The following is a 23,629-nucleotide window of genomic DNA, read 5'->3' on the forward strand; positions in this document are numbered from 1 at the left end:
TTCAATATGACAGCTTGCCCCAGAAAACTCCCCCTGCTCTGCTGGTGGGGATGCAGCTGACGGAGCAGAGCAGGAGGTGGGAGAAGCATCAGCTGGAATGTCACTGATGGCGCTGGAGGTTCATGCAAGCAAAATGGCACAGAAGATGCACAGGATCTGCCCTGCTTTGAAGTGGGTAAGTCTGATTTTATCACTGAGTGCAATTGCAGCTATTCTTGCACACTGTGCAACCCCGAGGCTGTTTTACAGCCTGGACCCAGCAGGGTGAGGTCTCTGCTGCAGCGCTGTGGCCGTGGCATGCTGGGGCTGATCCCACATGGGATGGGCTGGGGGCTGCACCGCGCTCCTCAACACTGCTCTCCAAAAGCAGGAGCCTCTGGAGAGCCGCCAGCCCACGAGAAGCTCTGTGCCCATAAAATCAGACTTACCCAGTTGTCCCAACACAGTTTCGTTGACTGATTTCCTTTTTTCTTTCTTCTCAGGGCTATTTTTTCTACCATCTCTTCCTTTCCTTCTCGGATCACTTTTCTTACCCTTTGTCTTCTTCCCAGTTTGTTCTGGCATTTTTTAAAGAAAAAGGAAAACCGCGTGTGAGACGAGGCACCAGGATGAGCCAGCTCCACAGGGCACACACTGTAGGGACGAAGGCTGTGCTACTTCTTAGCCAAAAGTAGGCTCACATCTCTATAGGTTAAGGAAACGTGAATCCTGTAGGCTACATAAAAGAGGTTTGGGCTGTGGCTGTGATCTTGGCATGGCCGCAGAAGCAGTGCCACTGAAGGCAGCAGGCTCACTAGAAATTTTGCAGCCACCAGGGCACCCTTCTGGAATGGATTTGGGGGCTGTAGGAAGAAACAAGAGGGACACCCCCAAACTTTGCTCTGAAACCTTCCAGAAGATGAGAAACATCTGCTCTGGAAGATTCACAGAGATCAGGAACAAGCCCAAACCTCACTATGAAACTCACCAGGAGATGAGAAAGAACCCCAAACTCCATTCAGAAACCATCCAGGAGAGCAGGAATGCACACAAACTGTTCTGAAGCCCTCCAGGAGACCAGGCACCCTCTGAACCTGCTGGGCACATCATGGAAACTGCCTGTGCACGGCCCAGGCTAGCTGTGGACACAGCTGCAGGACAGACTGAGCTGCAAAGCATGTAGCATTGGCAGCATTTTATAGCAAACCTTGGTGTGATTTTACCTTTCAGCTGTGGTAACTGTTTACACTCATACCAGGCAGTGGTGGAAAAAAACAAAGCTATAAAACCAGTGTATTGAACACAGCTAAACGGAGGAGGAAAGATGAGCAACACAGCCTATGGAAAGCCAGGAATGTAACTGCAAGCTATGCAGCCATTCAGCTAAAAATCAATGTTTCCTAAATGGTTTTGAATTTCTACTGGATTTATTCCTCTTGGGTAAACAGGACAAATACATACCCTATAAAAGTACAACTTGTATTGCCAAGCGCAATACTCCAAAGGTTTTTAGTTACTCTCTCAGGCCCAGAGAATTCCGTGCTAAAACATCCATATTGACTTTTGAAGGGGGAAGGACACTGCTCTTACACCAGCGTTTGGGCAGCTGATGGAGGTGAGCCATGCAGGTTGTCAGCCTGGCCAACAGCTCAGACCTGCACAAGCCAAGCAGCTACCAAAGCAATGATGTTAAGAACTGGACACTGCTCCTGATGCAAGTGCATCGATTTGCTGTGTTGGATGGGGGAATCCCACAGAACAGCCCCTCTCCTTCCAGCTGGGCTGGAAATGCATGGGGCAAGCAGAGGAGGGCATCTGCACAGCACCTGCATGCACAGGGGATTTACACTCCCAGGGTTGCCAGAACCCCTCACAAGCACAGTGCTCACCACAAGAAAGAAAAGCAAAAGCAAAATGGGTATTTGCTGCATTCCTGCCAAATAACAAGAAGAACAGACACATTTTTCACTTTGCTTGCAAAATGAAAACATATCTTTGTTTGGACAGCACAATGGATCTAAAGAAAAACGTGAACATTACTTTTTGAAGAGGGACCTGTCAAAATAGCAACCATGTTTCAAAGCCAGACAGCGTTTTCTGTCTGCTTCATGCAATAAAAATAAGGGAGAGAGAGATGGGTTCATCTTACATGGGCAGTTCTCACTGATTTTATTAAAAATCTCCTGCTGAAATCATCATTTATCAGTGAGAAAAAATAAACCCCTCAAGAATGGCGCTTCATATGGGAGCCATTCCAAAAGCAACCTGAGCTAAAACCATCTCTGGGATAAGCCCAAAAGACTTTGGTTATAGCTACAATGAAAGCAGTTAAAAACCAGCTTTGTCCGGGCAAAACAATGCAGATTTTCTTCCTTTTCTGAGAAACTGCAGGCATGCAGAGCAATCCAGCCAGGAGCAGCACAGAGGGATTGCTACAGGGACCATTCCCCATTGACTGCAACTCACTCAGCCACCAAACCACTCTCCAGTCACTAACGATGCAGAACGCAGCAGCATGGTATCCATAGGTTTGGTGCTGTGAGCTGCTGAGGATCTTGAGCTCTAAGTCACCTGAAGCGAGGAGACCCAGCAAAACGTGGGTGCTGAGAGCATTGTGCAGGATGAGGGTGGCAGAGGTGGGATGTGGGCACCGAGGAGGGGAGCAGTGTGTAGGGTTGGAGGAAGGATGGCCTGAGGGGTGGGATGTGCTACCCCACAGTGGGGAGCTGCGCTGCCAACAGAAAATAGAACATCAAAATGCTCTTTGACCCACGGAAAGGGAGGCGCCAGGGAGGCACACAGCAGGTGAACAGCAGCTTGGCTCAGCAGCATAAAGCTCACGGGTAAATGCAAAGTGTTTGGGGCTACATGAGAATACCACTTGCATCAAAACTCAATTAAAAAGCCTGCATCTGCTGTAAGAATCACCCCATAACTACAGTCCTCAGGGCAGGCTAAACACTCACAGGTATTCCAGTTCCCCCCACTGCACCCCTAACCCCACTGGGAGCTCTCACCCCATGCTCTGGTGCTCCAGCTCCATTCAGCGCTGTGCTGGAAGGCGAATTCCCACCCTGTCAAAAGCCTTCCTGGAAAAGGATCCAGCTGAAGAACTGGGTTCAGCCACCTTCCCCAAACAGCCAACGTGACAGCAGGCTGTGCTCCTGAAGCAGCCCTTCCAGTGAAACCTGTTAACCAGGGGAGCAGCAACCTGCCCCTGCCATCAGCCCACATCCTCATTGCACACCCTGGGCCCTGTGCTGCCCAGCTCTGGCCACGCAGGGCAATCTGCAGAGGATCCAAGCCCCACACGTCTCAACACACACACGTCTTGGCCTCCAAAACTTCAGTCAAAGGAAACTTTTGTAAAGGAAAGCTCAGCCCAGACAGTTCCTGAAGAAACCCCAAACATGTGATGGCTTCAAATGCAACTCCAAAGCCACAAACACAACAAGAGTCGGATGTGTTTGCCAAAGCTCCAGATGCTGCTTCTGGAAAAACTGTTCTGCAGCCACAGAGCCTGGTCCTGTGCTGCCACTGAAAAAAGGAGGAGGGATGCAGGGCTGTGGGTTTGGGCACAAAAGGGGAAAAAAAGAAAAGAAAAAAAAAAGACAGAAGGAAAGCAACTTTATTTCAGTATTTCTTAATGAAGAGGTGCCAGAGGCTTTGCAAGAAGTACGCGTGTCATTCCCACTAACCAGAATGAGGAGCAGGAAAAACTACAGGCCGCAGAGCTGAAGGAGGTAAAAGCCATGCCATCCACAGCTCAACTTCTGACACAACCAGAGGAAACCAAACAGACCCCAGAGCTGTATCATAGAGCCAGGCAGTGCTGAGGAGCAGCTCCGTGCCTTCAAAACAAGGAACAGAACCAAGTGTTCCTGCAGCAGCACCTTCATGTAAACCCTGGGATTCTGTTTTTTAGCACCAGCACCTAACAGCATTCATCTGAGAGAGGGTTGGGAGGGATGTGTGACAGCAAGGACTGCTGGCACCTCAGTCACCCACGGTAAGGCATTATTGCATGCTTGAGAACAAAGCTCTAAGTGTTTGATGAATCAACACAGGAGCTGCGCTGGAAGCACCCAGCAGGGCAGGGGTGGTTCTGCCTTCCTCTGCTGGGGGACTGAGGTTCAGAGGATGGCACTGAACAGCTCCTGCAAGCAGTACTGACCTGGGTAAAGATCTTTCTCAATGAGAATCATCTGCAGGTGGAAGATCTGCTCCTGGAGTTTACAAATGGTGTGTTTCATTTTCTCCCGTCTCGTCACCATGTAACAGAGATTTCTAACCTACAGAAACACAAGAAACAGCATCTGGTTTAGCAGGGCTGGAAATGAGTTCCCAAGCTGCATCACTGCTCTGCTGCCTGGGGACAGCTCTGTGCCCGGCGTCCATCCCCTTGTCCCAGCCTCCCCCGGGTTGTACACAAACACCCATGTTAGTCTGTAACCTCTCCTTCACAGGCTGAGCTCACAAGCAGGATTCACACTCCTGCACCCATGCTTTCTAACACAGCTCTTAGGCAGGAAAACAGGGCCAGGGCACCGGCCCTGAGCAGTCAGGATTAACCTGCAGTGCGTTGTTCAACCTGTGCTGCTGCTGAACGCCAGTGCATAAAGAGAGCAATGCTCACCAAAAGGGAATAGAGCCAAGAGATCCCCAGGTACCTTACCAGAAATCACGCAGCAACAGTGTGGATGCATAAACTGTTGTAATCTCCCATCAATTGCTCACAGGCCTAATGATACAGTTAATGTTTCTAAAGGATTCCATGTCTCAGAGGTTGGGATGCTGCGGGAGCAACACTGTAATGCAGTTGGGGTCTAGGGCATTTCCTCCTATCATGGGCTCCCTCACACCAGGACTTGCACCAGAAGTTGTGGGGCTATTGGAGAACTATTTCCACTTTTATCCATGAATTCTTCTTTTGCATCCAGCATGGAGGTTGGCAAGGAGGGCAGAGCCAGGCCCAGCAGTGTGGGGCAGCAGCATAGCTGTGCTGCCTGCATGAGCCATGCAGAACTGCCCACTGCCCTACAGCAGGTGCTGATCATGTACAAATGCAGCAGAACACCCAGCTGACATCAGACTGTGCCAGTAACCACGTGCAGGTTGGCTGTCCTGACCCACAGCTGGCCAGCACCTTCCCCTCCACACACTGATTTACGTTTGCCCCACAGGTACCTGCAGTCTCACTTTGTTTTGTACTACAGCTCATGACATTTTACCAACCGAGAGGGAAGCTCTAAGTGCAAACAACCAAGCAAAAGAAATAAGCTTTTCCCTAGCTCCCTTCTCCAGCCCCAGCCCCCCCAGGACAAACCCCTACCAGCACATCCATCGGGGGCAGGATGCATCCCCCACTGCTTGCAGCTCTCATGCAAACCATTGGCATCACAGTTGTTCCTCATGGGCGTGCAGCTGCAGACAGCTCCAGTGCCAACTCAGTGCCACAGCTCAGTGCCACTGTGTGCAGCATAACTGGGGGCAGCTCAGCTCTGTTACCAGGGCTGCAGCCATGCAGTGCTCCCCCAGGATGCATGGATGCTTTCAGTGGGGTTAGCTGAGCTATGAACCCACACGTGGATACAGCAAGTAGCCTGGGGACAGTTTGGGAGCACTCAGGTGTACAGGAGAGAAAAGTTCTTTCTTTTTTTCTTTTCTTCCCCCCACTCCCCCCATCTCCTGGCTGTAAATATACAGCACATAGCTTGCTTTTTCATATTTTACTACATTCTCTTTTTTTGTTCTGGATGGAAGAAAACATCAAACTGAAATTTCTTTATGAGGAAAACAACTGCCTCTGGCAAGCAGTATATCAAAGTGTTTGGCAATATCTCCTCTCTGCAATTTTATACTCCTGGAAGAAAGCATCACTTGCACTCTGCTTAGAGACTGCTGGTATTTACACACACTTAGACAGTAAAACACCACCCGCACTGCTTCCCCCAGCCAAGCTGAGATGCTGGGAAGAAAGCCTGGGAACCATACAGCTTTTTGTACAGCTCATTTAAACAGCCAGCTCTTGGTAAAGGCTTTAAAGCAAAAAGAGCCAAGAAGAAAAGGAGGAAAAGTGGGAAGGACCACATCAGGATACCCAGGAAATGGGACTGGCACATTTGCAGACCTCAACCCTTGGTTCACTTCTAAATATTGCCTGGAAAGCTGCTGGGAGCTGCCATCATCCCAAATCCACCCTGGCCAGGTGAGAGCCTCCCGGGACAGCTCAGCACAGTGCTCTTTACAGGATACACCACCACGTCCCTCCAGCAACAACAGCCCTGACGGAGCACAGGGGTTTGCCATTACAGGAAAAGCCACACTCACCCTCTCCAGGTCTTGCCTGAGGTGTGTGAAAAGCTTCAAGCGCCGGTAGAGAACATCCTGCTCCTGCTGAGCCAAGTTGTCCACTTCATCCGTTTTTGGTGTCAGCAGTGGTTTGTTGGAGTTTGCTTTCCTCTTCAGCTTCCAGTACTGATACACAAAATCCACCAGCGACTCGCTTAAATCAAGGTTCTCTGCCACCTCGGAAGGCTTCACGAGTTCATAGAAGTCCTCCTCCAGCTGCTGGAGCTTTTGCTTCCGCAGCGTCACCTTCTCCAGGTCCAGCTGGGCTTGATCAGGCTCTGTCCGTGTCTCCTCAGGTAGTTTGGTGGCACCGGTGCTGTGCTCCAGGCAGAAGGACTTGAACTTCACTTCATCGTTGTCTGCTAAAATAGTCCGCATGTCGAGGTTGTGGTCAAAGGCGCAGGTGACGTGGAATGCGGTGACGCAGGCGGGCATGGAGCACTGTGGGGAGAAGGACAGGGCTGGTGGTGAGGGCACAACGGGACCACAAGACACAGCTTCACTAAAGGAGTGATGCCCTCAGGGGGACAGCACCGCCCCCAAGCCATGGATGCTCAGTAACACGCATTGCTCAGGCTACATTGCCCGAGTCCTACACACCAGTGAGGGTGGGCACCAAAATCCCCATCAGAAGGAACCCAGGGCTCACCAGGCACCTCCTCACCTAACCTGCTTGTGTTCTCTGTGACAAGCCCTGATGCCTTTCACCTACCACAAATACAAGACTCTGACAGTTCTTCCGGCAACACATCAACAACACACGGCCAGTGGGATGCCCAGAGATTGAAAGCTGATTTATCCTGAGAAATTTCCATCTTTATTTCATCCTGTTCCCTACCCTACTCCATTCCTATGCCATTGTTAATGACAGCCTACAGGTGTTAAGGTTTGGGAGTGAACGGAGTACGTAAGCAGCAGCCAATGCTCCAGATTACGATCCCTTACTCTTCTGGAAGCTATACAGACTTTAATTAGCTCCATTTAAAAAAAAAAAATAGGAAAGAAAAACGAAATTCGCCATATACAGAGCAAATATGCTCTATATATTCACAAAATAAGGTTTGAGAATTGCTTCAGTGACTAGACTTACCAGATGTGCACCAGATGAAAGCTTTAACCATTTCCCTAACTTACCTTACACTTCCGTTACTTGAATCTCACAGACAGCAAAACAGATGAACCCCAAACCTGGTTTCCTACAGACAAAAAGCAACCCACCACCAGAACATCACCAATTTCCACATCAGCACATTCTCCCCCTCTGTTCATTAACCGTTTTTTAATGGCTCAGAATGTCAGGTAATTGCTTCAACCATAACCCGTAAGAAATCAGTCTCCTCCAGCTGCTAATGACCATTTAAACTGCAATAAGGAGGCATTTTAAGTGAACTATTACTGTAGCACAGCATTTCAGCATTATGCAGGGACTGCTCTGGCAGGGCAGCGGGGTGCAGCAGCAGCCTGGCCACGAACCTCCCTGCACACGGAACACAAACCACCAGGATGCTGTAGGGTTCCACCAGGGCTCTGCTGTGCTGCACTTTCATGTTCAAAATGAACAGAAAAGAAATGCTGCTAGTATCTGAGGACCAGAAGTTGGTTTGCCAAGCATTAGTATTAGTCTCCCAGCAGTGATATGCTGCTGGTGGAGCAGGTGGTGGCACATGGCTGCCACCAGGGCTGGGACTTGGCATCCACCTACTTGCCACATCCATCCATACTCACATCTCCAGGTGCTGACATGGAATACAAACAGCTCAACTCACTCTATTCAAATACATCCTCTTATTCCTAATTTCAGCCCGGAACTGCTTGTGAAGGTGGCTGCCAGCTTTTGGAGGAGTTAATATATCATGTGCTGGCTTTTAAAGTGCACACGCTCGCTCCTGCAGTCACGGAGAGAGATTTACTACAAGGAGGAGACGCAATGTCATTTGATGGAGTCCCTCTTCCTCACTTTAATGGCACATTAAGGTTGGAAGCCTTTGCCAGCTGTAAGTTCCTTTGATTGAGTTTTCTTGTCTGGTAGCCAAGATGGTAATCTTACTGCACAGAGATATATAGCCATGGACATACTGTTGTGTCTATTTTGGTGTAACAGCTGGGGGTGCTTCAGATTAAATCATCGGGAAGATCCTTTTGTGTTGCAGTGCACATAAATACCTACAGAGACAGGGACACAGCAGCCTGTGCTGGGGACAACCCACAGCAGCGTGATGGCATTGTCAGCACATCCAGGGCTCACTGGGACAGCACCAGCAGCAGGGGCAATCACACCTCAGGAATAAAGCAAAGTGAATGACGTACACCCTGGATTCCTCTTCCAGCAGATGGCAAGCAGCAGTTGTCAGAAACTGCGCCCAAAATGCAAACAAAACAATGAGGCTGCTCCAATGACAGGGCAACAAAGGATCAAACCCAGTCAGAGCTCTCAGTGACCTTGTCTGAGCCAGAAGTAGGCACACATCGATCCATCCCAGCCCTGGTGAGCACAGTGGTGCCGGGACGGACTCATCTGTGTGGGTGCTGCCACATAGAACAGCCTGGGCGTACAGAGTGGGCACTCCCTGACCCGCTCTGCATCCAATCCTGCTCCTTGTCCCACAGTTCCTTTAGCTCCAGGATTTCAGAACATCTGCTGCACCAGGTAGAAGCAAATCCATTCCCAAACAAAATTCTGAGATGGTGAAGGCTGCCCCAGAGATCGATGCGGGCTGTTAATTAGTCCTCAAACAAATCTTGGTGGGAAGAAGTAGAGGGATGACTTTATCTGCCCATGAAATTCAAATACTGCTAACCATGAAACCCAGCAGATGTTTAACAGCTTACAGCGGTGCTGTGCTGCAGTTCTGGGGCAGAAGTGGAAGGAAGTGGCTACTCCAAAAGAACTGCAAGGGAAATTTAGGAAGGAAAAACCAATTACCAGTGCTGAACCCCAGCCAAGCCATCAGATACGACACTTCTGCATCCTCACAAAGAAATGCCATGTGATTTTTAGTGACCACAGATGGGTTGGTTCCTGGTGGCAGTTTTCAGACAGAACATGCAATTTCAGCCCCGCTGTGTCCTTGGAGGATGACAGGGCCCCACTTCACGCTAGGGCTCAGGATGTTGGTGAGCACCCACACCGCTCTTCCCCCGCTCACAATTCTCAAGTTTTTGCATGACATCAGCAAAAGATAATGTCTATTGCAGAAGACTGCCACCAGCTAACAGAGATGCATCTCTTCGGGCTGTCCTGAAAAGCAAGTTCTTTTAGAGGAGACAGTTGCTGTTTCCAGCAAGGAGGGCACTGGGTTTCTTTGTCCACAAGTGTGCGAGGACGTGGGCTGCACACATCCTGGCTCCTGGCACTCTCTCTTGTAGTTCAGCAATGCAAACAAGAAAATTCCTGCTGGATACTGAGTGCTCCTTGGCACATCCTGATGTCTGACCACAAGAACCACCACATAAAGTCATGACTTCCCCTTAAGAGGGGATGGGAAAAGTGTGTTTTCAGGGCTGTATTATTATATCCAGCACAAGGGAGCACTGGATCAACTACAGCAGGTTTACAGCTTTCTACCAGAAAAACAAGAGAAGTAATGATGTGCAAGCAGCAACATCAGAGGCACAGAGAGTTGGAGAGGGCACAGAGAGTTGGAGAGGGCACAGAGAGTTGGAGAGGGCACAGAGAGTTGGAGAGGGCACAGAGAGTTGGAGAGGGCAGAAGGTATGCTTCCCTTTTGGCAGTCAAATCTAGATGGGAAGAAATACCTCAACACACAGAGATGCCTCACATTGGTCTCTGACAACAGTGGAGGTTCCTGAAGCTGCAGTTCTGTCTGTAGGCACCCACATGCCTGTTGGGGATGACAGGCTCCTGCTCTCCAGCTCCCTTCCAGGGATATTGCCTCTTGTCCTGGCTCAGCCTGGTTCCAGTCACTCAGATAAACCTGTCCTGGAAGCAGCAAGGACCTTCTGCAGCCTGTGGGCACCTGGAGCATCAGCGCGTGCTGCCAGGAGTGAAAGCTGAGTGCTTTAACAGCAAACAACCCTCTTCTTTCAGAGCTGTGTCATAAACCTAAAACGCTGACAAAGGTAGTTAGATTACACCTGTATAAACAGGCACTAATCAAAAATATGCTCCATAAACATCAGCTCTCAAAACACAGCTCTCCACCTCTGATGCGTATGGAACATGTTTATTTATCTACGAGCGAGCCTGCTGATTTACTCCACAAATCCTCAAACAAAGGCACTGCTTGCTTCCTTTTCCTCCTTTTCCTTGAAACAAAATCACCCTGAAAGCATTCAGGTAGCATCAGCAGACACTCCAGTGACAGCCTCATGAAGTCACATCGGACAGTAAAGCTCCTGTTCCATTTCAAGTGACATTTAATGCAAATCCATGCAGTCCCAGGGACTGCACTGCTAACACGTAATGCCGGTGCTGAGAGGATGAAGCCCCGGAGGAGCTGAATTTTCTTTGATGCTGCCAAGCCTGTTTGCCTCCTCTCCCTGCCCTTCCGTTCTTTGAAAGCAGTTGCTGCTATGACACAGTATCTCCATCTGGCAGGGTGAATAAGCAGATCCACCCAGAACCATCAAAAAAAAGAAAAAAGAAAAAAGAAAGAAGTGAGTCAACACTAGAGATTTAAAGAAGTATTGTGAGGTTTCATTTCAAGCTAAGGGGATTGCTTTTAAATAGCTCCCTTTAGAGTATTAAACCTGAGGCAGTCACACCAACGCAGCGCAGCGCGCAGCCCTGTTCCATCACCCTCCTGCCACCAGCCAGCTGCTCTGCTCTCCAGTACTCACTGTCGCACGCATCCACCCCCGCGGCGCAGCTCCCAGTGCTGTACAGGAGCTGATTAGCTGGGATTGGGATGCATCCAAACCTTTCTCCCTATTTTTCAACGCTTAATGGCTATTCCATGTCCCTACTGCATGCCAAGACTGCTTCCACATCTGGTCTGCCAAGGAAAGCATGAGCACCGGCACCATACAGCTGCAGATCCCAGCCCATCCCCGGGGACCGCCAGGGTGAAGCTTGATGCAAGTGACCCAGCAAAGCTTCTGCACTGAGAGCATAGCCCTGAAGCTCTGTCCCACTTCTGTAAGAGGAGAGTCCTGAGCTTCTGCTTTTAGCTGAACACCTCACCACCTCGTCAGCATGCTGCTGCTGTGGGAAGAGCAGGAAATCGGATGTCTGCGGTGCTCAGCTTAGGTGCAGCAAAACAGGAGAACATCTGGGAATGTAATACGCAGTAAATACTCTATTTTGCAAGCCAGCAGGCTTTTGGGGGGGGGAGGGGGGGGAGGGGGGGTGAGCTGCCTGATCCTGAGGCTTCCTGCTGTCCCCCTCGAGAAAGGCTTCACATCCAACCCTACAGCTTGTGAAATGCTCAGGCTTCAAATCCCATGAGAAATGGACTTCCTGGCAGCCACGCCAAGCCCTTCCGCTGGGGGTTCCTGATCTCCAACTAAGGTCATCTGCAGTCCTGATAATTAGTGTCACCACAGCAACATCACTGCATTACCCAAAAGAAAGTTCATCTAGATTCCTAGCACTCAATACATTAAAAGACTGCAAACAACAACAGCTGATGATGTCTGATTGGTGCTCACACTTCTTTTTAGGTGTGATCTTGGGACTCAGGCCAGAAATGAACCCAGCCTGGATCTCGTCCACCAACTCAAGAATCAAGAATCTCTTCTGGCTACTATAGGCACAACCATGGGGTCTGAGTTTCCTTGCTGCTGATTCACGTACCTGAATGCAGGTCCCAGTGCACTCCTTGCAGAGGCTGCAGGACAAAGCCCATCTGCTTGCTGGGATATGTGAGATCTTTGTAATGGGTTCCATTTTTTCAGGACATCCAATGCTAACCTGGTCACAAAATAGAAGACACTGTCAATACCTGTTGCTATCCCAAATCTCCTACGGGGATATCTGAAGCAGTCAGAATGAGGGGTGGATATTTTGTTTCTTATTTTTCAAGTCACTCATAACTTGGGTAAAAAACCAACACAAAAACCAGAAACAGCTATAGACAATGCTCTGGACTTTCTTTTGCATCCACCTGCCTGCCAATTTGAGCTAGTGTTTGCCCTTATTGTTCTGAATGCTGGTATGTCCTTGTCTCTCTGGCACTCCTCTTTGCACTTCACATCAAGGGAGGACAATATGATACTTCACCCCTCCTTGGGGAGCGTGGGTGTTTCCCATGAGCAGGGCAGCAGCTTGCACCCTCCAGTGTCCTCCTTAATGGGGAGAGCTGCTTGGCTGCTAATTAAACACTCAGCTTGGTGCCTGATGGGCACTGCAGCTCCAACCTCAGCAGGGCTCAATGAGCCCAACTAGAATTGCTGTTGATGGATATCTAAGCTCAGACCTGGGGTAATGCTATAACATGATGGAAAGTACAGCAACAATAGTGGAGTAGCAAAGTTCTGGGCTGCAGCAAACGATGGCAAGCCCAAATGCAGCAGCCATGGATACAGGAATGAAGGATGAAAATCTGCTTACTTTGGAAGGCCTCACGCAGGCAAGGATCCCCTTGCCTCCACTGCCGACGTTTAAATGAGGTCTGGGAAGGGGTGGATCCTGGCTCCAGCCCTTCCAGTCACTCAGCTGCATTGCATGCACCTGAGCTCCCCTGGGTTGGCCCTGCCTTCCCAGCAGGTGCTCCATCACTGCTTCAAGCTGTGACTTTGCATTTTCGCTACACCTGGAAATCATGTCTGTGCCATATTTCAAGAGAAGGTTGGAAAGCATCTTACTTACTTCAGGTATCCATAAGGCACAGCTAACGTGGACCCATTTTGTCCCGCTCCGAGTGGGCTTCAGTGCTCCCCCTCTCTTCGGGCACAGCAAACACTTGGGCTGGACGCCGAGGGCGCAGGTCCGGCACAGCCAGCTGCCAATGGGGACCTTCAGGATGCCATAGCATGCCTGTGAGACAGGAGGAAGGTTGGTTAACCTGGCCATCCTGCAGTGAGCATCCTCCTGCAGCATGGCACACTTATCGCCACAGTATCTGGGTGTCCTGGTAAAGAACAGCAGACACAAAACTGCAATTAAAGCAGCCAGTTTAAGTTCTTCCTTCCTTGTCACATTCCTTATTTTCACATGGATACTCATGCTGTATCAATATGTCCTGGGTTTTAATTAAAAGCTGAGTGTATAAATGTGCTTTGTGTCCTGCAAACGGGAGCAAAAGCAGTGAGAGCAGCTCCACGATACGGACATCTGCCCACTTATTACACATGCACTTCTGAACAACTCCAAAATTACAGTGGCTCACAGAACTGCCAGCTTGGGTGTGACCTGGTCCAGTGACCCAGAGACATGGGGTTTGCATCAGCAGCTCTCTGTGTGCAAAGGATGGGCAATGAGAATGTAAAACCAGCATGAGAGGAGCACAAACACACCTTGAGCTGACCCATCCCACGAGGCATGGGGTGGTGAATCTACCTCGAGGGTAGATAAGGGCTGTGAAGCCACAACCCTACAATTGGGAAAAATGGCCACACTGGTTAAACACCCAGCACAGACCAAAGGGGGAAGTGAAAACAACTGCGTAAAAGTAAAAAGGGGAAACTGACAGTAATGAATATAAATCAGAAGGGAGGAGCCCCAATCAGGAAGAGTGATAAACCCAAAGGACACGAGGACATATCTGTGGCCAAGGCAGTGGGAAGCAGAAGAGAACAAAAGGACTCTGCTGCCTGCAGAGCCAGCAGACCTGCTGCGATAACACACGGCACAGACAAGCCAAGGGGCTCAATAAATATTTCTCTTCCGTACTTGGGGAAGAGCCAAATGATAAGCTGTATCACATAATGATAATGATAAAATACTTTCCACTTCAGCAGTAACTTATGATTGTAAGTTACATACCACTAAAACTGGACAGTCTTTAACCAGCAGGTCTCTATAACTTGTACTTAAGGAGTTTTAAAGAGTAGCAGGCAGCTGCCTTGGCCACTGACATGAGGCTGCAGGAAGTCTCACAGCACTGAGGGTTTCTGAGAGCAGTGAAGAAGCTTGTCCCTGTGCCATTATGTTAGGAGAGATGATTAATAACAAGTAATTACATGAGTATGGTACACTAGCATGGGAAAAGGGGATGCTCAGCCCTCACAGCCGGGGAGAGACTTTGTAGCACAATTTTAAGTTGCCCCAAACCACAAATGGACTCTGACAGTAGTAACTTCCATGGAGAAAAAGTCACTTTTTGAACATACTATTGGGAAAATAAAGGAGGTAATATGACTGCTGCAGGTCTACATGGTTCACAGAGACTTAAATGTGTTTCAAAGCACCTGCAAATGGGACAGACAGATCATTTCTGTAAGAGATTTTTATAAAGCACCTGATTTGGTATTAGGCAAAACCAAACAAACAAACCCAGCATGCATATCTGACCATGGCTCCTCCTCTGCTTGGAGGCTCTGGGCTTTGTTGCTTTGTGAATGGGGAAAGAGATGGGATCTCTAAAAGCTTCCAAGTGGGTGCTGGGGTTCAGACCCGAGTATGTGCCCCAAAAATAAGATAAAATCAGCCATTTCTTTCAACAGCCTTTAAATCCAATCCGCAGCATCATGCTGCTCCCAGCACTGAGGCTGCTGCCGGGTCCATCCGTCTGTCCTGATGGAGCCTGGCCCCCACACTGCTGCACAATGGGCACACGTCAGCCCACGGCCAGAAATTTCCACTTTTGTTCACAAAAAAAAAAAAACCAAAAAAAAAAAAAAAAAAAAAAAAAAGAAACCAACTCCAAACCATCCCCAAATCATCCTGGTATTTTGTGGAATCTGATTCACTGATGGAAACCATTCAAAACACCCACCTCTCTCAACTATACATATCTCCAGCACTCTCCCACCTCCAGGAAATGCTGATGGAAAAGCTGCCCAAAAGATGAGAAAATGGAGAGAAAAAAAAAGCCAACAAAACACCCTTCTCAGAAAGGAGAGTAAAAAGGTGCTCTGCTTTGGATGCTGACATCTAAGGGCCCCACTCCTGCACTTCCCATTGGAGCCCACCCAGCGAAGTGTCCCTGGAGCCCCCACAGCATGGATGCTCAGCAGCAGCACACAGCTGAGCACTGTCCTGCTCCCAGCATGTGTGCACAGGAGCCCACAGATACTGCTGCTCTTCCTTCTTCCCACCAGCAAAGGCTTGCAGCCTTTACACTCAATTCTGAAAACATAAAATGCTTTCCTCCAGGCGGTGAAATAAAATGAAGTCATACATTCACAGAGCAGGGAAGCTGGGACAGAAGCTCTGTGATGTGCGACAAAGCTGGTGGAGCTGGAAGGTCCACCACCAAGGAAGGTCCAACAAAACGTGCAGACTGAAGGGAAGCCAGCAGCCATGCTGCTTGTCCCTAGGTGCTAAGGATCCCACAGCTTGGCAAGGACCAGGAACAACGAGCACATTCACGGAAGAGGAGGAATAAAAGATCACAGGGCTGAAGGAAAGAGGAGCTGGAGGCAGCACGCTCAGGGAAGCGGCTCTCGGGCTGCTGCTCACCTGGTGCACGCAGACGTTGCACTTGTCACAGAACACCATCTCGTTGCCATCCTCCCCCTCTGGCGAGCGGCAGACGTCACACACCACGTCCTCGTCGTACTCGATGCCCAGACCCTCCTCTGTTTCAATGGCGATGTTCATGTTCTCGTAGCACATCGTCTCCAGCTCCTCCAGCACTCTTTCCAAGGTGATCTCATCCAGCTCAGGCTTTTCTGCAAGGCACAAAGCAGAGATGGGGACACGGCGCCCTGTGAGCACCCGCAGCATCACGCAAGGCGGGGGGCACTTGAGACTTCAGCTCGAATCAAAAACTTCAAATCCACCACGGTGGGAAGGTCTGCGATTCAGGAAACGGCTGCTTCTAACTCGGGATACAGTTCATGTTTCATAGACAGTAACAAAATATTGCTGCTGGCTGAGAGGAGAGAAATCCATTCAGCTGAACCAATGCGGATAATTAGGTCTGACAGCTTAAACGTTCAAGAAGACAAGTTCTGCGAAGATGCTTTCTGCAGTGAGGGCTCAGACAAGCTTTGGCAACACAAAGTCAATGCTTTAATTGCTAAGACTGTGAAAATTGACCCTTTTAAGGCCAATTAAATGGAACTGTAAAACGGAAGCCAAAGGTTGTTATTGAGAACAAACAAGTGTTTTTAACTGGCTGGGTCCACGGGCACAGGATCAGACCTGGGGTGGGAGCTCAGACTGGCTGTGCTGCCTGTTATCCCCGCCATACCAGTACCTTTAATGGAAACCAGCGGTGGACACGTGGATCTTTCTTACTAAAAGGCAACAGGAGACAATATCTCCTTTATAAACAGAGGAGAAAAGGGACTGAGGAAGTACTGATGTGTGGTTATTCATGGAGAGTTCAAGGAAATATTCACCTTGCTGGGCTTCTGCTGGGCTGCAGAGTTCAGTCCATATGCTGGGACAAGCTCTGCAGCGGGACAAGGCTGCTGAGCTGCTCCTTTCCCCCACCAATCTGCCAAAAAATCTGAGTCAAGGGGCAAAGGAGACCCGCAGGCAAGACCAGCAAGCAAACGCACCATTGTCTGCCTTTTCAAGATCTTCCCCAATGTTTCGCCTTGGCACGGTTTCCCCTGGCTTGACAAGTCTCTGCAAACACCCAGCCTGGCACTGCACACATCTGTGTGGAGGCAGGGATCCCATCGCCGCAGACAGAGCTGCTCCCCATCGCTCCCTGCCAAGTGCTCAGCAGCCCTGCTGCAACACACAGCCGGTTGGGCCTGTTCTGTTGAGCCGGATCTGGGAGCCACCAGCCCCACCAAAGGGCTTTGTGGGGCCTGAGAACCCCCAGCCCAGCACACTTTTTCCCTCAACAGTGGCCCTCATAAACACACCACCCCAACGCCTTTGCTGTAGGAAGAAACACAAGCTGTCATTTCCATTGAATCGTAGAATGGTTTGGAAGGGATCTAAAAGACCACCTAGGGACCCTGCCATGGGCTGCTGCCCCCCACCAGCTCAGGCTGCCCAGTATCCCATCCATTGCCTTGGGTACCTCCAGGGATGGGGCACCCACAGCTCTCTGGACAGCCTGTATCACACACAGATACCACATTTACTATTCTAAATCCCATTCCTTCCCATGTTTCAAGTATCACTAGAAAACAAGAGAAGGAGGTTGGTGTCCACCATGCCCCTGCTCAGCTCCCATTCCACTGAGTGGAAAGGCTGCATCCCAGTGCCACAAGAAGTCATCGCCTGCAACAGAAGGGCTTTCCTCACCAGCTTACATCAACGTATTCGTTACGTCGTCACGCCAAAAAACACAGCTCTCTCCCTCCCTCCTGCACACACGCACTCTCACACTCCGTTTAGATGTAATTACATTAGGAACCCGTTTGCCAAGCGCCATTCAGAATACCTCAGAGCTTATTGAATTGACAATTGCACTTGATGGGGATGAAGCGATTAATCGCTTATGAAACACTAAACAATGGGGCCTGAGGGTGAAGTTCCTTTTCCATTTGCGCTCCATTTATCTCCTTCTGCATCATATAAAGCCACCGCTATTAAACTCCATTCATAAAATTGTCATTTTTTTGGCTGAGAAAACACCGTCTGTATTGATCACGGCCCATCGAAAAGCAAAACCAAAAAAAAAACAACACTCCACCAAAACATTCCCTGTGCAGTATGCAATAATACTGCTACCTGCTCCAGGGCATGAAGTGCCAAGAACCAGACTTGGATCCACTCGGATATACACTGGGTGCCTCCAGGTGAACAAGTGCAAGGAATAAACCTCAGCTCGCAACCATGCCTTGAACTGTAGCCAGGACTGTGGACTTGCAGCACGCTCATGCTCATCACTGTGGTCCAACATATTTCATAGAATCAATAATCATTTCAGCTGTGAACCTCACCAAACCTGCGGGTCTTCCTGGCTCCCCTCACTCCCAGCCATGAGTGGCTCAGATGGATAGAACACCCCACTGAAATGCTCCCAGCTCAGATGGCAGCAGGAGATGAAGCTCAGGTGGGTTTACAGCAGGAGATGAAGCTCCTGGAAGGCCCTTCATATGAAGATGTGGCTCTGAGGCTCTATAGGGCATGAGGCACTGAAATGAGAATTTGCTCATTATCCCACATACTCAGAAATAAGGCTTTCCTATCCTTTTCCCTAGAAAGCGATGCTCCCTTCTGGCTCCCGCTGCCTCCCACTGAGTCCCAGTTTCTGGGGACTCAGCATCAGCCCCAGGAGGAGCTCCCACACCCACAGGCAACACCAGTACCAATGCAGCCACCATGGGATCCCCACTGGGACAAAGCCTCCCCCATTCCTGCCCCAGAGCTGGGTGTTCGTGGGCAGCCACCCTGAGCATCCCAACACTTCCTTTGCACGCTCCCAGCCTCCACTATCATTATTTCTGCAACACCATAATTTATGTGGCATGAAGGAGCAATATTCTGCTAAATGAATTCTCAGCTACTCCTTATCCTGGTTTGAGCCTATTCACTGCGCAGGGAGGAAAAATAGCTGGAGAGCCACCTCTCACAGAACAGAGACCTATTTCTGACTAAACTGCACTCCGCTGAAATCAATTTGCCGAAACAATAAATCCTTTTAGCCTGTGTAGTGTACCTGGAGATGAAACAGCTCACGAACAAAGACTCATCAGGGCTGCAGGCTGGGCCATTAGTCGATCCACAAGCCATAAACCTCGGAGTCTCTTTTTCAGCATAAAAACTGAGTAAACAAAACTACTGCTCCGTTTTCAAGAAACAAAACAAAAAAAGCACTTGTGAGATGATGCCTTTGAAACAGAAGGGGTGAAAGGATGCAGCTCCTGCTCAGCCCCAGGGCTGTGTCCCAGGGAACCCCACAAGGTCAGGCGTCAATGAACAACCCAGTGTGCACTCCTCGGTGCTCCCCAGCCCTACAGCTGCTGCTGGTGAACCATCTGCAGCCCTGCTGCGCCTTCCTGCCCTGCACATCTGCAGCCCAACAGCCTCCCTCAGCCCACACTGCGTTTGGAAGATGGGCCCGTTCCTCATTCACCTCGTATCGATCTTATTTACAAACAGACCCAAAAACGTGGAGTGGGACCGCCGAAGCGCACGGCACCACGCAGCCTGCGTGAGCTGAACACAGGCAGTGAAACTTGGAGATATTTTGTCACAAACACAGCCTGCTAATGCACTTAAGAGATTTACAGGAACCAATTATCACCCTTTATGCCACCCACCGACATCAATTATTGCTCAAATTTAAGACGATGACAAAATGTTTTAGAAGCCACTTCATAATCTGCTGTCTCTCTCCTCTAATGCTGCGCACTGATAGAGCTGTCCTGGAGCACTCTGATTAAAGCCTCTTCACTCCACCCAGCAGCAGCACGCCGAGGACTGCTGGGAACTGCTGCAATTACTGCAACGAATTTATGGAAATAGCAGAACAACGGCTTGACATAGAAACTGATTGGGCTGAGGAACGTGAAGGCAACACGAGTGGCGGAGGGCTCGGTGAAGCCTTTGTACATCAGCTGCCCCTCCTGTTTGTGGGATGTGGGGAGACACTTGAAAGGGGAAAGCTGGGCTGTTGAGTAAAGGAAATGGAACCCACTACAAAAGGGACAGGGCTGTGCACATCCTCCTGTGTGATGGTTTTGGGAAATGCCTCCTGGGGATAGGCAGCCCCTTGATGCTCCAGAGGCCCCATCACAGCAGCCCCATCACAGCGGTCCCATCATGGCAGTAGTTCCACTGCAGTATTCTCTGTCTGGCTGCACCAGTACAGCACTGGGTTACTTCTCTACAGCCAGAGCACGGCAGGAAATTGCGCCCCAAATCTTAAAAATACCAAAGCAACTTCACACGACAGATACTGGAGTGGCTGTGCACAGAGCACGGTGATGGGCGCCTGCAGGCGGGTGGCACCAGCTGGGCACAGCTGTGCTGGGGTGTTATTGGGGATGTCCAACCTGCAGCCCTGCCCTAGGGATCCAACACAACGCCTTGGGGAAAACGGGTCCCACGTCCTGATGGGACAGCCCTGGGCAGGGCGTCCCTGCTCTCCTATCATACATTTAGCAGCAGTTTCTGCTCAAGCAAGCTTGCCTTCCCCACGATTCCTCTGCCTGCCCGGGTTTATTGCACATCTACTTGACCAACTTCACCTCCGCTGAGGGAGGCATGATCTAATTAGTACACAGACATATCTCAAGTATGCAGTGATGAATTCCCCCTGGAGCTTCAAAAGCAATAAATGTGACCTTTGCATGTTCCTGCCATAAAATAACAGGAACACCTCCAGCTCCCAAGATAGAAACTGTGGTGGGCATATGTGAGCAGCATACACCATATGGATTAAGTCAAGGGAATACTTAGAAACTTCTATTCTGCTTTCAGCAAAATTGATTCCGGCAACGTTTTTAGCAATTTCTTTAGGATTTTCCACATGTTTTTATGAAGTGCTGATCACTGCAAAAGGATCTTTCAGCCCAGTCTTTGAAGTCTCTCTAGCCCCACTCTCACAACAGCTTTGTATTTAACAGAGATCATAACATATAGCATAAAATCTTAATGAAAAAAAACAAAGGCTCATGGCATGGTTTCACCCGGAAAGGGCAGCCCTGTGCTGCCAGCAGCGACGTGTGCATAAAATGGTTCAGGGTTTCATTCACACAACCTCAAGATCCACTTCTTGCACTGTCTCCTATTGCAGCAGCAACAAATAAAACATTCAGGCTCGCTTAAATATTGATTTTACCCCTAGCACTCAGAAATCCTTTAAACAGTGCATTTCCATCAAGTACAGTCCCAGCTACTGAACCACATTACTGGTGGGGATGGTTTAGAAGTATTTAAAACCATTTTATGAGAAAAAAGACTTTCCCTTTTCAGAAAGGCTGCCCACCTAGCTCAGAGTGGAGCAGCAGCGGCAGATAGCTGCAGCTATCTGGAGGTTTATCTGATCCCAGTGATAAAATTCCATCTCAGAGGTGACCTAAAAAGGACTGGAAAAGGCATGTGCTGTGCTCAGCGATCAGCGCTGCACTGGGATGAGCTAATAGGTGTTTTCCAGCTCTCCTCCCCACCGCTGCTCAGGAGCCAGTCAGAGATCACGCTCCTTCTTTGTCATTGAATACTTTGTGGATGACACACTGTGCCCATGAACTGCCCAATGACAGCAGCTCAGCTAAACACCCAGGAGGAATTTCAACTTCTGCATATCTCTTCAGGCTGGGAGATAACTTCTGACTTCTCTGAATTGGGGGAGAGGCTGCAGCTCTCCAGTTAAGTCATGTCAATGATCTCAGAGATTAGCAAAGCTGGTTTGGAAATCTCAGCATGTCATTAATGTCGAGGGCTTCCGGGAGAAAGCGCTATTTACAGATCACCTCCAGACCACCCTAAGCACGTTGCAACCCTCTGCGTGAGGTGATGAAGGGCACAAAAGCTCCATTTCCCACCTGGCTGAGCACCCGATGGCCCCTGCCCTGAAGGAAGCAGAGGCTGAGCCCTGCAGGGCCACAGACCTGTGCCTCACGTGCTCGGGGCACTGCAAGAACTGCGCCAGAGCCAGCCCTGATGTGCACGTGGGAGGGCTGGGGATGGGGAGAAATCATACACAGCTTTGGGCTGCAGCCACATTTGCAGTAGATTTCACACAGCAAACACTGTTTTCCCAAGCTGCCAGCATATTTCAGGCTCACATGGTAATTACAGAGCTCTTTTAGCAACAGGAATGGACTGAGGAATCGGCTGATGGGCAGTGAGTCTCTTCACATTACCGCTGCTGCAATCCCCTGGGCTCATTACTACCATCCATAGTTGTTATTACAGAGGGCTCACTAGACACTGCAGTCCCTGTTCTGTATGGATACCCCCACAGGACCGCTCTTGTGAAAGCTCATCTCCTGATGAATGACAGAGCTGCAGGAACAAAACGCAGCTAGCTCAGAACTGCAGAGAGCATTACTGGCAATGCACTGGCTGCATCCTGACATCAGATCCAGGTGCATCTGTCTGGGTGCTGTGTGTCCATACACACGCAGTGCCAGCCCAGCACGCAGCCTGCAGAGCCAGGTGCAGCACGGGAGCTGCTCTGGGTTGGTACTCATCAGCCCCACATTGCATAAATGGGAAGGATGCAGCCAGCACACATCTGGCTCTGCTGGAGCATCACCAACCCGCTTCCGCGGCACCGGCCCCGGCTCAGTCTTCAAGTGATCCATCAGCCAGGGAGCCCCACATCTGAAAACCATTTCAGGCATTGTGTTTGTAACCAAATACTTTGAAGAAATAAAGCAAGCCAAGTTTAACCCAACCGAGCTGGACAAGGCAGTTCTCTGCCCGCTGCCTTCCTAGAGACTAAAGGAGTGTGTGAGAGGGGAACTGAAATAGATACAGAGCCCCATCCTAGAGCCCAGAGATGCCCCTGACAGCCACCCAGTTTCAGTGGGAGGGGGATCCACAGAAGCACCACTTGTCTTTTTTGGGAGCACCGATCGCTCTGCTCTGCCCGAAGGCTCAGCCTGAGCTGCAGTGAACCCAAGCTGAGGTGTGTAGTGACAGAGATAACGCTGCTAACAGAGGCCCAGTTAATGAGGACAATGCTGATTGCGACCTGCCAGTTACACAAGCTCCACAACACCAGGTCTGTCCTCTTCAGCAGTGCATCAGGTCTGTTCAAGCACTTGATAATGTGCTTGTCTCACCCTTGAAGACTGTTGGAAGTGGGAGCAATGGGCAGGCACATTACAGCCTTCATTGCACTCAAAAGGTGAATGTTTTATTGTTTTGTTATTCTTACCTGTATGGCAGCAACCACACCACAAGGACTGGGAAATCCCTCCAACCCCAGGTAGGACTACACACCCAAAGCCCATGCCAACAGACCATGCACAGCACAACGGTCAAATTCCCAGCCCAGTTACTTGCATTCAACCAAGACGTGCTGATGATAACTTTAAACAACATAATGCCTGCTCAGTAGCCAGCCCTGCAGGACTCACCCATCTCCTTCAGCTCCATGTTCACGAGCTCCAACCAGCAGGCATCCAGCTCATCCAGGTCGTAACGGCTCACGCCCTGCAGGTACGTCCTCGTGGCTTCTGAAATCTCAGAGCCCGGAAGGCTGCTGGGGGACACTGGGGAAGGCAGGTTCTCCAGCTGGGGTATGATTCTGGAAGAGAGGAATGAGAGTTTGAGAGACAGTTACAAAGCACCCCGCTGGGAGCCCAGTGGCCATGTCTGGCCATGAGGGTGCACTTATGGCACTGATAGTCTGACTCTAGGATTGAG

At 49.8% G+C, this 23,629-nt stretch overlaps 1 protein-coding gene across 3 annotated transcripts in view; it reads right to left on the reverse strand.

Moving 5' to 3' along the window:
* Positions 1-23,629, reverse strand: part of JADE2 (jade family PHD finger 2) — a 53,953-nt gene that overhangs the window by 3,077 nt on the left and 27,247 nt on the right. For 2 of the 3 annotated variants that reach the window (XM_042826055.1, XM_042826056.1), the window contains exons 5-11: positions 23,341-23,510; positions 15,854-16,065; positions 13,100-13,267; positions 12,086-12,202; positions 6,310-6,771; positions 4,154-4,271; positions 429-557 (exon numbers count right to left, since the gene is read on the reverse strand). In XM_042826055.1, coding sequence (XP_042681989.1) covers positions 429-557; positions 4,154-4,271; positions 6,310-6,771; positions 12,086-12,202; positions 13,100-13,267; positions 15,854-16,065; positions 23,341-23,510 — 1,376 coding nt within the window. The remainder of the gene's footprint in view (positions 1-428; positions 558-4,153; positions 4,272-6,309; positions 6,772-12,085; positions 12,203-13,099; positions 13,268-15,853; positions 16,066-23,340; positions 23,511-23,629) is intronic. The other variant, XM_042826057.1, reaches the window with a different exon arrangement.

The sequence above is a fragment of the Centrocercus urophasianus genome, unplaced genomic scaffold (genome assembly GCF_019232065.1).
Source record: "Centrocercus urophasianus isolate 14NV4802_14NV808 unplaced genomic scaffold, USGS_Curo_1.0 seq_26, whole genome shotgun sequence".
NCBI lineage: Eukaryota > Metazoa > Chordata > Aves > Galliformes > Phasianidae > Centrocercus > Centrocercus urophasianus.